The sequence below is a fragment of the Heptranchias perlo genome, chromosome 19, assembly GCF_035084215.1.
Source record: "Heptranchias perlo isolate sHepPer1 chromosome 19, sHepPer1.hap1, whole genome shotgun sequence".
Classification (NCBI taxonomy): domain Eukaryota; kingdom Metazoa; phylum Chordata; class Chondrichthyes; order Hexanchiformes; family Hexanchidae; genus Heptranchias; species Heptranchias perlo.
Genome location: NC_090343.1, coordinates 16,810,922 through 16,826,111, shown reverse-complemented (window position 1 = coordinate 16,826,111; position 15,190 = coordinate 16,810,922). Strand labels below are relative to the sequence as shown.

General features: G+C 40.8%; 1 protein-coding gene across 1 annotated transcript in view; it reads left to right on the top strand.

The window, feature by feature from the left end:
• Window positions 1-15,190, top strand: part of LOC137335193 (disks large-associated protein 4-like) — a 152,010-nt gene that overhangs the window by 44,970 nt on the left and 91,850 nt on the right. The window contains exon 3 of the mRNA XM_068000392.1: window positions 13,277-13,418. Coding sequence (XP_067856493.1) covers window positions 13,277-13,418 — 142 coding nt within the window. The remainder of the gene's footprint in view (window positions 1-13,276; window positions 13,419-15,190) is intronic.

Below are 15,190 nucleotides of genomic sequence, written 5' to 3'. Positions count from 1 at the left end.
GGAAGCAGTGCTGGATCTAGTTCTGGGGAATGAAGTGGGGCAAGTGGATCATGTTTAAGTGGGGGAGCATTTGTAGAAAAGTGATTATAACATAATCAGGTTTACAGTAGTTATGGAAAAGGACAAAGAACATTCAGGCATGAAAATACTTAACTGGAGGAGGGCTAATTTCAGTGAGTTGAAAAGGGATCTGGTCCAAGTGGATTGGAATCAAAGATTGGCAGGCAAAACAGTAATTGAGCAATTGAAGGCCTTCAAAGAGGAGATAGTTTGGGTACAGACTAGACAAATTCCCAGAAGGGAGAAAAGGAATGGCATCCAAACTGGAGCTCCCTAGATGAATAAAAATATAGAGATTAAAATGAAACAGAAAAAGGAGACTTGTGATAAATGTCAGATTCACAATACAGTAGAGAAATAAGCCAATACAGAAATTATAGAGGAAAACTGAAAAAGGAAATAAGAGGGGCAAAGAGAAAGTATGAGAATAGATTGGCGGCTAACATAAAAGGGAACCTAAAAGTCGTCTATAAACATAAATAGTTAAAGGGTAGTCAGTGGAAGGGTGGAGCCAATTAAGGAACCAAAAAGGAGACCTTCTTGTCGAGGCAGAGGGCATGGCTGAGGTACTAAATGAGTACTTTGTATCTGTCTTCACTAGAGAAGAGGATGATGCCAATGTCACAGTAAAGGAGGAGGTAGTAGAGATATTGGATAGGATAAAAATAGATAAAGAAGAAATACTTAAAAGGTTGGCAGTACTCAAAGTAGAAAAGTCACGAGGTCCAGATGGGATACATCCTAGGTTGCTAAGAGAAGCAAGGGTGGAAATTGCAGACGCTCTGGCCATAATCTTCCAATCCTCACTAGAAATGGGAGTGGTGCCAGAGGACTGGAGGATTGCAAAGATTATACCCCTGTTCAAAAAAAGGGGAGAGGGATGAACCCGGCAGCTACAGGCCAGTCAGTCTAACGTCGGTGGTGGGGAAACTCTTAGAGACAATAATCCGGGTCAAAATTAATTGGCAGTTGGAAAAGTATAGGTTAATAAATGAAAGCCAGCATGGATTCGTTAAAGGCAAATCTTGTTTGACTAACTTGATTGAGTTCCTTGATGAGGTAACAGAAATGGTTGATGAGGGAGTGCGGTTGATGGTGTGTATATGGACTTTCAAAAGGCGTTTGATAAGATACCACATAATAGCTTTTTAGCAAAATTGAAACCCATGGGATTAAAGGAACAGTGGTGGCATGGAATCAAAAATGGCTAAGGGACTGAAAGCAGAGAGTAATGGTGAATGATTGTTTTTCAGACTGGAGGGAGATATACTATGGTGTTCCCCAGGTGTCAGTATTAGGACCACTGCTCTTTTTGATATACATTAATGGTCTGGACTTGGACATACGGAGCGTAATCTCAAAGTTTGCAGATGACACAAACTCAGAAATGTATTAAATAATGAAGAGGATAGTAACAGACTTCAAGAAGACGTAGACAGACTGGTGAAATTGGCAGACACATGGCAGATGAAATTTAATGCAGAGAAGTATGAAGTGATACATTTTGGTAGGAAGAATGAGGAGAGGCAATATAAACTAAATGGTACAATTTTAAAGGGGGTGCAGGAACAGGGAGACCTGGGGGAGTACGTATACAAGTCTTTGAGGGTGGCAGGCAAGTTGAGAAGGCATACAGGATCCTTGGCTTGTTGATCCTTGGCAGTTATGGTGACCTCCTTGACAGTGGAGGTTACTATAACTGAATCCAATTCTGCCCTCACCCAATATCCACAAATATGCATTGTCCAGTTGGAGTCACTAGGCAGCAATTAAGAGTGGAAATCTTGGCTGATTTTCTTCTCCCTATCCCAGGCACACTGAAGCCAATTGTCGTACTCCAACTGCTATCCTGGTTGAGATCAGCGAACTCATCACAGACTGGGGATCAAACCTGGGACCTTCTGTCACAGGATTTGTTGTATTAAATCTTTTGGAGATACTGTTAAATCATTGGATTAAGGGTTAATCAAATGTGACCAACGACATATTTCTTTCTCTGCTTTTGACCTCGCTGTTCTCAATCAACTCTTGGGTTAGTGTCTCCTTAATTATCTTGGCCTCTCCCACCCTGCCTCCAACTTCTGTAATTAGGAAATATTTGACAGCACAAAGTTGGGTTGTGAAGATTCAGAATACAAGAATTCAGGTATCTCGTTTGATCACACCTGTAACCTTTCTAAATTCTGAATGTAATTGTCATTAACATTAAAAGGATTCACATGTTCAGGGTCCTTCAACTAACATCATCATTCAGTCAATCTGTATGACTTAAAGAGGCATCATCCCGGTAAAATGTGTTTGGCGAATCTTTCTTAACTTGAGGGACAGAAAATCTGTGTCGCATTTTCGTCGTTGATGAGATCACTTGCAATGTTGCATATTATGGTGATATCTTCATCTTGTCAATTTGTAAACAAAATGAACAGTTTGCCAAATACATTAATAAAGGCAATGACCCTTTAATAAAAACATTCTTGCACTGATTAGAGGCTACCACCAGAGGTCAAGAAGCAGTGAAAATGGAAGCATTCCCAATTTCCTCTTGCGGATTATTTTAAGAACATGGTATTTGTGCAGCTACTAATTGTGCAAATATTTGTTTGTAGCAGAGTTCTTCTGATTCTGGTATAGATGGGTATTTATGTTACAAAAACATTTCTGTGACTTATGTTTGCAGTCTCTACATGACCTTAAGCTCTATTTGCAGGCTTGTTTGTTCTACTTGAGTACAGGCGGGGGGAAGTCAGCATCCGATTTTCTCTCCTTATCATTCCTCTCACGAAGACATGGCTTATGCTGGAGGAGAGTTCCACAGGCAGTGGTGGCGGCCCAGTGACTATTCTTCACATGTTATTCTGGACAGTGAGATCAGCAGGCTACTTATTTATATGGACCATCAAAACCAAGCCCAACAATATCCTCAGCTGGCGTGCACTTGTGTGTTATTCCAGCAAGTGTCACTGTACAGCAAGTAGGACTGGGAAACTAGCCAATGTTTCCCTTCTTAAGCCCAGCGAAACTGATTCTATTCGTACTCCACAAAAAAAATGGTAATTTAGTGCAGACCAAGAATCAAATTCTATCCTATTTGGGAGTTAATCCCATTTAGAACTTTTTCAAGATGCCATCTGATCACCTTCAGAGAGAGCTGAGCAACTGCTCACATGGTCAAAGGCGTTAAATTGCTCTAAAATATTCCATCAAATTGAAATGAGAAGACAATATAAATTTGTTCACAGATCATATCTTAAATATGTGTATGTGTCACAGGCAGCAGAAAAATATCTCCACCCATGAGGCCAACTATGATTCACATTGTGAGCTCTCAACTGCTGTTTTATTCATTCAGCCATATGTGGAGGTTTTTATCTGTTCTCACAGGTGGCCATGACGTATGCTGTCTGGAAATGATAAAACAGAAGAGGCAATTGGGAAGAATGCAGACTAGTTGTGACGCACATCTATATTGTATAAGGACGTTCCCTGTCATCTATATTCTAAATTTTCTTTTAAGATTTAATCAACGATGTCACAAAGGAATATAAAACCCTCCCCTGAATGTCATTCAGTCCTGACTGAGATATTCCCAAATGGCAAGAAATATTAACACCCACTCAAAAATAGAAGGCAAATGTTTCACCATAAAAAATAGTAATAACATTTATGATACCAAATAATAGTGGACTGAAGACTGTAATATTATCTTGGGATTTGGATGACATTTAAAAACAGCTCAGACTTTACTCTTCAATTGTAATGCAATCTGACCCTTCATTAGATTTAATCTCATAACTCATCACAACCAGCTGACCATGTAGATAATAACTAATATTTATGATTCTATATTTATTTCTTATCAAATTTTCCACAATTCTTCCTCCAGTCCCCAGCCAATAGGAGGCAGGATTGCCAGTACTTCCTCCATAGAGGCAAAAGTATACAATTCCACAAAATATCTAAAACTAGGAACTGCTTTAAGTTCTGTCTGAACGCTATTCCCCAGTTAGTAAGCTGATCCAGTTATAGAAATTCTGGAGGATAGGATGCGGAAACTCCACATTGCTAGTTAAATTCCCAAGAAAGATCTGTCAGAATTTCCTGAACTAATGATTTAAGGAGGACAAGTGGCAGATCTGCTCCTGGTAATTAATTTTCTGTGTTTATTTCCTTCCTTTCTGAAGACCCTTTCTTCAGTCATTTACAAATCTTAGAGTGCGGAAATGGCACACTATTAGATTAATAAAAAATTCAGTGCCATTCATTTGATGGCTCTCAGTATCACATTCTACATAATCTGCCTGCAGCAAATCTGTTATTAGAAACCACCACACGCAGTCATCTATCATGTTGCAGCATAGAATTTAGCATTTTAGGTTGGAGGAAATGACATTTATATCATAAATGTATTTTCACAGGAGATTAAATTCTCAATTTTGGCTATTTTAATTCTGTGATTATTTTGTCACCTCTATCCTATAAATATTTTTATTAGAAACAATGGCAATCAGTTTTCCTTCAACAGCTGTCATTTAGTTGCTCTGAAAAGTATAGTAATGTGCTTTCATAAAACTGTCACAGGCATTCAAAGGCAGCTTAAAGGAAAACTGCTGGACCCAGGCAATGTATATTTAATACAAAGAACACTCTCCGCTGACTCGTGCCAAACATTCTCATGTTTTAATGTTTCACTTGCACAATAAACAAAAAAACAGGTTTCAAAGTGAATGCTTTCCACTTACTGACAAAAATCACTAACTGGTCACTAAATGATCGCACATTGCTTGCTTCCAGCCAAAATACATGGAAAGTTTCTTCAAAGCAGTTAATTGCTGCTGTAATAGAATTACGTAGAAATTACAACACAGAAATAGGCCGTCTGGCCCAATCAGTCCTTGTTGATGTTTCTCCTCCACACAAGCAACATGTTTCATCCCATGTTTCCATCCTTGTTCCCGTATCCCTTTATTCCCTTTTCCTTCATCCACCTATCTAATATATTCTTTAATGTTGAAATTGCTCTGAATTTCCTCAAACCCTCTCTTTTCAAGGAAAATATGCATCTTTAAATCTGTTTCATTCTGTTGATGAAGTGCTACATGGATTTTAGCAAGGCTTTTGACAGATTGGTCAAAAAAGTAAATGCCCTTGGATCCAAGGGAAAGTGGCAAGTTGGATCCAAAATTGGTTCAGTGGCAGGAAGCAAAGGGTAACGGTCGACAGGTGTTTTTGTGACTGGAAGGCTGTCCAGTAGGGTTCCGCAGGGCTCAGTGCTAGGCCCCTTGCTTTTTGTGGTATATATCAATGATTTAGACTTAAATGTAGGGGGCATGATTAAGAACTTTGCAGATGATACAAAAATTGGCCATGTGGTTGATAGTGAGGGGGAAAGCTATAGTCTGCAAGAAGATATCAATGGACTGGTCAGGTGGGCAGAAAAGTGGCAAATGGAATTCAATTTGGAGAAGTGTGCGGTAATGCATTTGGGGAGGGCAAACAAGGCAAGGGAATACACAATAAATGGGAGGATTCTGAGAGGTGTAGAGGAAGAGGGGGACCTTGGAATGCATGTCCACAGACCCCTGAAGGTAGCAGGACAGGTAGATAAGGTAGTTAAGAAGGCATACGGGATACTTTCCTTTATTAGCCGAGGCATAGAATATAAGAGCAGGGAGGTTATGCTAGAACTGTATAAAACACTAGTTCGGCCACAGCTTGAGTACTGTGTACAGTTCTGGTCACCACATTACAGGAAAGATGTGATTGCACTAGAGAGGGTGCAGAGGAGATTTATGAAGATGTTGCCAGGCCTGGAGAATTTTAGCTATGAGGAAGGATTGGATAGGCTGGGGTTGTTTTCTTTGGAACAGAGGAGGCTGAGGTGTATAAAATTATCAGGGGCCTAGATAAAGTAGATAGGAAGGACCGATTTCCCTTAGCAGAGAGGTCAATAACCAAGGTGCATAGATTTAAAGTAATTGGTAGAAGGATTAAAGGGGAGTTGAGAAGAAATTTTTTCACCCAGAGGGTGGAACTCACTGCCAGGAAGGGTGGTAGAGGCAAAAACTCTCATCGTATTTAAAAGGTGCTTGGATGTGCACTTGAAGAGCCGTAACCTGCAAGGCTGCGGACCAAGAGCTGGAAAGTGGGATTAGGTTGGATGGCTCTTTTTTGGCCGGCACAGACACGATGGGCCGAATGGCCTCCTCTGTGCCGTTACTTTCTGTGATTCTATTATTCTAAATGCTAAAAGTAAGTTGGCACCAGATATATCGCTCATCTGTTGTGTACATGAAAGGGGAATGGTCACCATTTTGGGGATGGAATGGTCACAAACAGTAATTTTCATCACAATGACATCAGACACATGCAACACAGTGATGTTTTTGCCTTGCAATGACATTTTCAGATAGAAGTGATATGATGTCAATATGCTAAATATCATGTTTGGAAATAGCAGCCCAAAGTTGTTCTGGACAACTTGGTGCCCCATTAAATAAAAGAAATTTGGTACCTGCAGTTATCCCAACCCCCGCCACCAGATCTCCAGTCTCCCAGGTAAATGCACATGCTATGTCCTAGAGGACAACTGGCTAAAAGGCTCTCAGGACTTTGCAGTGGTGTACTGAAACAGTCGCTAGGAGGCATACAATAGTAGCCCAAGGCTAATCTCTAAATTTCCAACCCTTACTATCATTGGGAAGGCTGGTGAGATTGACAGGTCATTGTTGAGGGGGGTTGAAACTATGGGCTCGATTTTACACGCAAACTGCGGGTACATTGGGGGCGGGGGTGCTGCGAAAATTGCGGAAAGTGCAGAGCCGGTTCGGAAGCCGGCTCCAACCCGCCGACTTCCGAGTTCCCCACAGACGCACCTGTGAGCGCGCGCAGACGTCCCAAATCCAGAAGTCCCGCCGGCTGATGATAGTTTAAGAGCCAAATGTACCTCGGTACTTAAGGCACTTTACTTGTGACATATTAGGTAGTTTGAACGATTTTTAACTTACCTGGGCGGCTTTCCCACAGCTTCTGATTCATGCCTGTCGGTTCAGGCAAAAATAAATTAAATAAACCATTGCACAAAGTTAAAACACACAATCAACCCTTTCCACCCTGCTCCAATGTCCGATGTCTCCCTCTCCGATCTCCCTCTCTTCATCCCACTGATCTCCCCTGCTTCACACCCCCGTTGTCTCCCTGATCTTCCCCTCTCCCGCCCCCCGATCTTCCCCTCTCCCGCCCCCCGATCTTCCCCTCTCCCACCCCTCGATCTTCCCCTCTTCCATCCCCGATCTTCCACTCTCCCCCCGATCTTCCACTTTCCCCGCCACCCCCCCCCCCCCCCCACCACCCCAATCTTCCGTTCAATCAGGCTGGCTGCCGGGCGCGAAATCCAGAAAGAACTTTAATCACCATCAATTACAATATGATCGCGTCGGAAACGGTAAGGTTTGTTTATTCGGGTTTGCCACATGCACCTTCACCCCTCCCCCCCGCCCCCCCCGGTGCCAACCCGCCACCATTTCAAAATTGAGCCCTATATGTCCCTTCTCCTTATGCCAATGTTTCAAGGCACCACACTACTGTACTGCCTCGGAACTGCCCTTTAAAGTGAAGCTGTATGATGCACATGTTTTTCAAATAGACCTGTAAAGTATACATCACAATGAAACCAATAATTTTATCGTTTTTCACAGAGCGTATGTAGAATGTACTGCTATCTTTAAATACAGCAGACCCTCTCCATAACACTGTGTTTGGAAATAGACAAATAAGTTCTAGATGATGATGTATATGGGTCCTCTGTTGTTAGGTGAGCCATACATAATGTTATGTCTTCGGTTTTGATCTATCAGAGTGTGTTAAAGTATATACTCGAGAAATTGCCTGTCATCAACAGTTTGATTGCATACTATAAACCGTCAGTACCTAAATTTTTTTTATTTCTGTCACGAAGAGACTGGATATTTTTATCCACCAACACAAGAACCAAAACACGGAAAAAAAAAGTCACCAACTGTCCACATTAAACTTATCCACAGGTTCCAGGCACAGGACGTGCCAAAACAAAAACTTTGTAATATTGACAAAACGATCCAACATATAAATATTAGGAATAGAAATAAGGGATGTTTCCTCTTCATTGTTGTCCCCTGTCCTGTTGATTCTGGGGGGTCAGGTGCTGGACATAGAATGCATGATGTCATGAACCTTATTGTTGACACATGACTGACTGCTCATGCCCTCTATCAAAGATCGTCAGTGTAACCAGTTCCAGTATTGTGTCCTTCATTACCTGATGTCATTCAAGTTACCTTCAATTCTGGACCGAAGTTAGCTAAAGAAGTTTTTCCCTACATAGTTTTTTTTTCATCAGACTACCCAATTCTTTTCAGAAAAGAATAGAACAATAATACAGTAAAGAAGCAATACCAGAGAAAACAAGAAGATACAATCAGTAGAACCATCACCATGGCTTTCTCAACCCCTACCACCATCCCCCCCACCCATCCCCCAGTCTAAGCAGGTGCTTCTGCTCGGCAAGGTTAGATTGAAGGACATAGCTTACACAGTTCCTCCACTTTCCTGCCCATACTTCAACTTCCTCTGGTTTACCAATCAAAAGAAAACAGGAACAAGTGTTAAAATTATGTGTTCCTAACAACTTAATGGGTGTGGAAACCAATCCTACCAATGCATACATTAGTGGCAATGAGTTTGTGACTGAATCGAATGGCGAACAAATGAATAGTAACTTTGGTACCAACCCTGTGTTGTAGCCAGGTCTGCTATATCTCTATTTCCTGCTTCATCTACACAAGCTCTTCCCTGGATCTGTAGATCAATCGCTTCAAATGCAGTGAGAGGGCACTGATTTAAGGGCTTGCCTCCCCATGTTCATTCTGTTCCTCTTATAATACTTGCCACCAACTGGTTCTGCCTAAACTGCCAAAGGAGCAGTGTGGCCCTTAACACTGACTCAAAACTTGGTCTCTCCCCCTACTCCTCTGGTACCTTTTCCTCCTTTGAGCAGCAGATCTTGTACCACCCCTCTCCTTTAAAATCCACATTCCCTACTGCCCGCCCCAAGCCCCACCCCGAGTTCCTCGACAAAATATTCTCCCTCAGTCCCTCCCTCAGCCTCTGCATTGAGCAATAGCTCATCCTCAGTAATTTGAACCTCCACCTCAACATACTTTGCCTCTCTCCTCTGATATCACTGCCTTCAAGTCCTCCCTAAACCTCTCCCTTCCTATAAACTCTCCTACCCATATTCACAACCACCCTCTTGAGCTTGCCATCTCATGTGGCCTCTCTGCTCCCAAGGTCTTGATCATAAACAAGGCCATCTCCGACTATCTCCTTGTATCCCTTAAAAAATGCACATCCCCCTACCCCTTTCCAACCCCACTTGCTTCTGCACCAGCCCCTGGAAAAAACTCTCCTCCAAGTCACTTATAATTGGACTTTCAAGCTGCCAACTGCCTAGCCTTTGGCCTTCCATTCACCACGATACTTCTGTAGTTGTTGATCTGCTCAACCATTCTCTCACCTCCACCTTTGATGCCCCATCCCCAGTAAAACCTTTACTCTGTCCCACCAAGATTGAAACCATCTGCTTAACTGCCTTCGCTGCAACCCCCCATTCTATTCCCTTCGCCTCTTTAGAGGCTCTCTCCTGTCTTAGCCCTGAACCCGTGTCTTTCTCTAGTTTCTCTTTTACCTTCCCTCATGCCCTCTACAAGCTCATCTTGTCCATGAGATACTACTCACCTGATCCCTTGACCCCATTCCCACTCATCTGGCAAGCTGACATTGTAAACGGTTCTTTCTCAGTTACTATCTCCGTCCCTTTCAAAACCATTGTCATCACCTCCACTCCTCAAAAAACCCACCATTGACCCCTCTGCAAACTATCGCCCCATCTCCAACCTCACTTTCCTCTCCAAATTTCTTGAACATGTTGTCACCGTTCCCCAACCCCCACCCAAATCTGTGTCCATCTTTCCTGCAATTCCATATTTGAAATTCCCAAAACAAGTTTTTGTCCCTGCCACAACACTGAAATGGCCCAAAGATTAAGTAAATGAAGTGAGAGGAGGCTCATGGGGAGCATAAACACCGGCATTGGTGTTGGGCCAAATGGCCTGTTTCTGTTTCTGTCCCGCTCACCCATCAGCCCTGTCGTCACTGACCCTCATTGGCTCATGGAACTCAACTCCTCCATTTAAAATGTTCATATTTGTGTTTAAATCTGTTAATAGCCTTACCCCTCTCTATCAGTGTAACATTCCCCAATCCCACAACCCATCCCCCCCCCCCCAACCAATCTCTCTGTTCCTCCATCTTGGTCCTGTTGTGCATCCCTTCATCCCATCATTGCCGGCCATGCCTTCAGCCGTCCAGGCTCTACACTTTGGAATTCCCTCCCTAAACGTCTCTACCTCCCTCTCCTCCTTTAAGACCCTTATTAATACCCACCTCTTTGACCAAGTGTTTGGTCACCCCATCTAATATCTCCTTGCTTGACTCAACATCTGATTATGCTTCTGTGAAGTGCCTTGGGATGTTTTCCTGCGTTATAGGTGCTATATAAATACAAGGTGTTGTTGTAACCAATTTTCGTCGGCCATGTACTGTCAAAGTTTATAATAGCAAGAGCAAAAGTTTTGTGCTTTGGTGTTCTATTCAATCTGTTAATCCTATTTCATGTGATGTTTATTTTGTATTACTTATAACATTTGTTTGAGGTTGGACTGAAGCTCATTTCATGTTGTCACCATTTCAGCATTTCACAAACCATTATCTCCCAGCTCATTAAAAGATCATCTGTTGGTTTCCCATTACATGAAGGCTATCTGGACCTCTTTTATTTGCGAATCTAGATTTTACTTTTACAGAAATTCGTGATTGACTCATTTAAACCTATGAGTTCCTGTAGTTTAATTCCTTTCCTGGAAAACTGAATTGCTGATTGCATTCGTTTCAGCATGTAGGCGTACATTATGACTAACTGTATTTTGTCTGGTTCATTCTTGAGACTCAGCCTGCCTTCTTACCCCAAGATAACCTCTCACTTTCATTTAGGATTGGAGATATTATTCCTCCACCTCACAAATTTTATTGCCAACTCCATTACCGAGATGCTTACAGGGCTTTACAACTTATTTCAAACACACAGAATATTTCCATGAATCATGACCGACTTAATTTCCCAAGGAACAAAAGCATTAAATAAGATGGAACATTAAGTAAGCTAGGATAGCTAAATACATAGTGGAATGCATTCTTTGTTGTTACTGGCTTGTAGAATCCAAGCCCAAAGGACACGTTTGAGGCTGTCATATTCTGGATTTAATCAAGTGTCCATTGACAATATTTGCAAAGTCGTTATGAGGAGTAATTCTCTCACATTCGTGAAGCATTACTAATTGAATCTGCTGACTCCCCTAAATTTAACTTTTGACGGATCCAACCTCTCCATCGGTGTTGAAACTTCATTACAGAAGCAATCCTCCACCTGAATTTTATTCTTCTTCTCTGTTGTTATGGTGTATGCAGAATAAAGAAGAAAGATGGATCACATGGTAACGTCTTCTTCAGTTGTTGAATGAAAGCATTCTTTATACATCGCACTCCCTCCCGTCCATTGCCATCGGCTTTCATAGGAATTTCTGTCAGAATCAGCATGTATAATGTATCCAAAGACTGCAGTAAGGGTCAAAACAAGCTAGGGCTAAGGTACGCTGGGGGCCATTTTAACTTTTGGCGATAATGGAAAACCGGTGATATCGGATCGGATGCCTGTGATACACCTTGCCCAATTTTCCTAAGCATTAACTTCATGGAAAGGAAAATTGGGTGGTGTATATAACGGGCGACCAATCCGATATCGCCCATTTTATATTATTGGCAAAAGTTAAAATTACCTCTGCTGACTTCATTTTATGCAACGCATGAACAGTTAATCACGTTTCAACAATAAGGCTTATGGCATCAGGTTCTGTATGTCGACCTTTTGACTCCTCAAGACCAATAGGACAAATGACAGGCTCTTGCAGTATGTGGAAAATATTTTCATTCGAAGGTCCAAAGGTGGGCAATCCATCTTTTCAACACTTTATTCTAATTTCAGGGTCTTTGTTAGGGTTGTAATTTTCCACAGTTTGGGCCAATGAATAACAGCTTCTGCTTTTCAATGATGCAAACAGTGCAGTCAGGTTTGGGAACAAATTAATCTAGTGCACCAAGCCAAGAAAAGCGACCAGACCCATCAGGAGGTAGCTTCAGCATTGCTTTGGCTTCACACCTGCTATAGTATGATTATGGTGCAAAGCCAAGTTTAAAAAGTTAATGTCTGGAAACTTTTTGAACTTAATTTTTAATGATTGGACAAGATAATGAAACAGTCGCACTCGGCATAATTGACAAGATGATGATGTTCTTTTGTGTCCGATCGCATTATTGCACTAGTCTTCATTTTTGGAGGAGGATTCCAAGTTCTCTCTCTCTCTCTCTCTGTTGGCCCCCTAATGAAATCTAAAAGTGTGAGGCCAATACCTGTAGTACAGCGTTGCTTTGAATCTTGTGCTTTATGATATAATGTGAACCCATTGATTGGACCACAGCATGGCATCTCCCTTAGCCATTCACTATTATTTATACAATGAGGCAACATTGTACACAAAAAAATTTAAAATCCACATGACCTTTACTCAACAATAACATGCTTAGACGTTCAATATGAAAAGTATCCTTTTCTGTATTTGTACTGTATTTTGCAAAAAAGTTCCATTTCATTTTTGAGGTATTTTTGCTCCCTGATTTTGTGAAGTTGAACCTGAGATGTGCCGTATGAATTAGAATTTAAACATATGTTGTTAATGCCCGGGAGTTGAGTTGATTGTAGAGCCTTAAGTATATACAAGATGACATAATCTGTGCCTGGTGTGTAATCCTGATACATTATAAACACATCCATTAGAATCAACTTTTATGGAACTAGGTTGCCTGAATGACAATTCAAATGTGCATAGAACGGCTCTTAAAAACATTAGATTAGAAGGCTTTCGGCCTAAACTTGATAGTCATTTTTTTTAGTTCCAATGACTCTCCTCTTAATATATCTCATTCTTCTATTAAAAAATGTGAATGAGCATACTGAAAGCAAAGGCCTTTTCATGAACAATCTTCAATAATTCACATTGTACAGCCACAGCTATCTTGCATCAGTGAGTGAGTCCATCCACAGGAGTCTTGATTGCCTGGATAGAGCAGAACTGAACTCACCCAACTTCCACGGATGGAATGAGGACTACATGGGAAGCTCAGACACTCTCAAATCCAACCCTATTAACCAGGTGTGTATAGTATTCATCTCTTGACATAAACAGAGCCATTTAGGGCTGTTGCAGAGTATCTTAAAATAAACTAGAACAGCAAGAATAATTGACTGATTTTTCCAGTTAATTATTGAAACATTTTAGAAGTCTCCTGTGGCATTGTTCACACTGAGTCAGAAAGTACACTGTTGCAAAGGAAGGGACTAAGATGTGGAGGTCAGGGAGGGGAGCACACCTTCCTTAAAAAAATAAGAAAAAATCTGGAAGAGACCTGCTCAGAGGCAGTGATTATAAGTGCTTTTTTTGACTGATTCCTGAAAAATAAATAAATAATGTTTTGCTTACCTACTGCAGGTACATACTAGATAAATACCGTGATCATAGGTAAATACCACATTTACATGAATAAATCTCTTCATGTAATATGGGGCAGGTCTTTACCATTCATCTAATTAGAGTAGGGTTTTTTTTAGCAAAGGCCGCAAAATATATAACATTTTAGTTAATCTTTTCTTGTTTGCATCTTTCCTTCTTTGCCAAAAATGTCAACAATATTTAGTATACTCAAGCACACGTTTTATATTCAGGACTTTTATTCAGAAAATCCCTCCAAACCTGAATTATGAACAATATTTATCGTTGATACAAATGGCAGCCACATAACCAAAATATAAGGATTCCACTTTGAAATTTGGCATTATTTTAAATTATATTGGTCACACCTTGAATATAGTGATCTAAATTGTATTTTCAGGAATACTCAAAAAAAGTTGAAGCACTTATATTTTACCTTATCTTTGATGTTTTATTAAAAAAAACAAACCCCAGTTACTTTTACTGCCCTAAACATGGCTGCTTCCTTTCACAGTAATTTTGTCCTTAAGATGGCAGGACTTACAAACTGCAAATTCTGACACGTTCTCCGAATGGCCTTCTGTGCAATAGTCATGGGAGTGTTTGATCGGACAGTATAGAAAGAAATTTACTCTGCATCTAATCTATGCTGTTCCTGCACTAGGAATACTTAATGGAGCACTATGGAGGGAGTTTTACATGTTGTTCAGCAAAAAGTGTTCGATGGGACAGTGTAGAAAGAACTCTTCTATGCATTTAAACGGTGTTGTACCTGAGCTGCGAGTGCTTGGTGGAATAATATGCAGTACAGGGCATTAGACTGGGGGGTAGTACTTAAGTTAAGAACAAATGGGATACCATCATGTATCAATACTAAGTGTGCAGGATAAATATACACCAAGAATTAGCAAATGTTTTTAAAAAAACAACCGTTACCATAAATACATTAAATAGAGATTATGACGTGAAATAAATGAGAAAAATAAACTGTGAAAAGCCTGTTGGAAGAAAGGTGAGGGAAGCCGCCAGGAAGAATACAGGAACCTACAAAACCATAAAACAGGTGATCAGAGGCACAAAGAGGAAACTAAAAATTGGCATATCTGTAGAAGACAAACACAAAGATAAATAGTTCTTCCAGTATTATAACAACATTGAAAATTGTGGGATGTGTACCTGTGATTTTCCAAGATGCACTCCCTGCGAGCGTTTCTGACTTACTGGGAGCACAGAATGCTGGAATCACCCCCTGCCTAATGTAAGCATTTTTTTGTTTAGAAACAAACCGATAGGGATTTTGAAACTATCACTATCACTGTTTTAGAAAAAAAATAAATGGGCTGATTGAAATAGCGTGGATTATTTGATATGAATGTGAGTAATTTGATCTTGTTTCAGAGTTCTTTGTAATCTAAGGTTGAGTGAAATGGTATAAA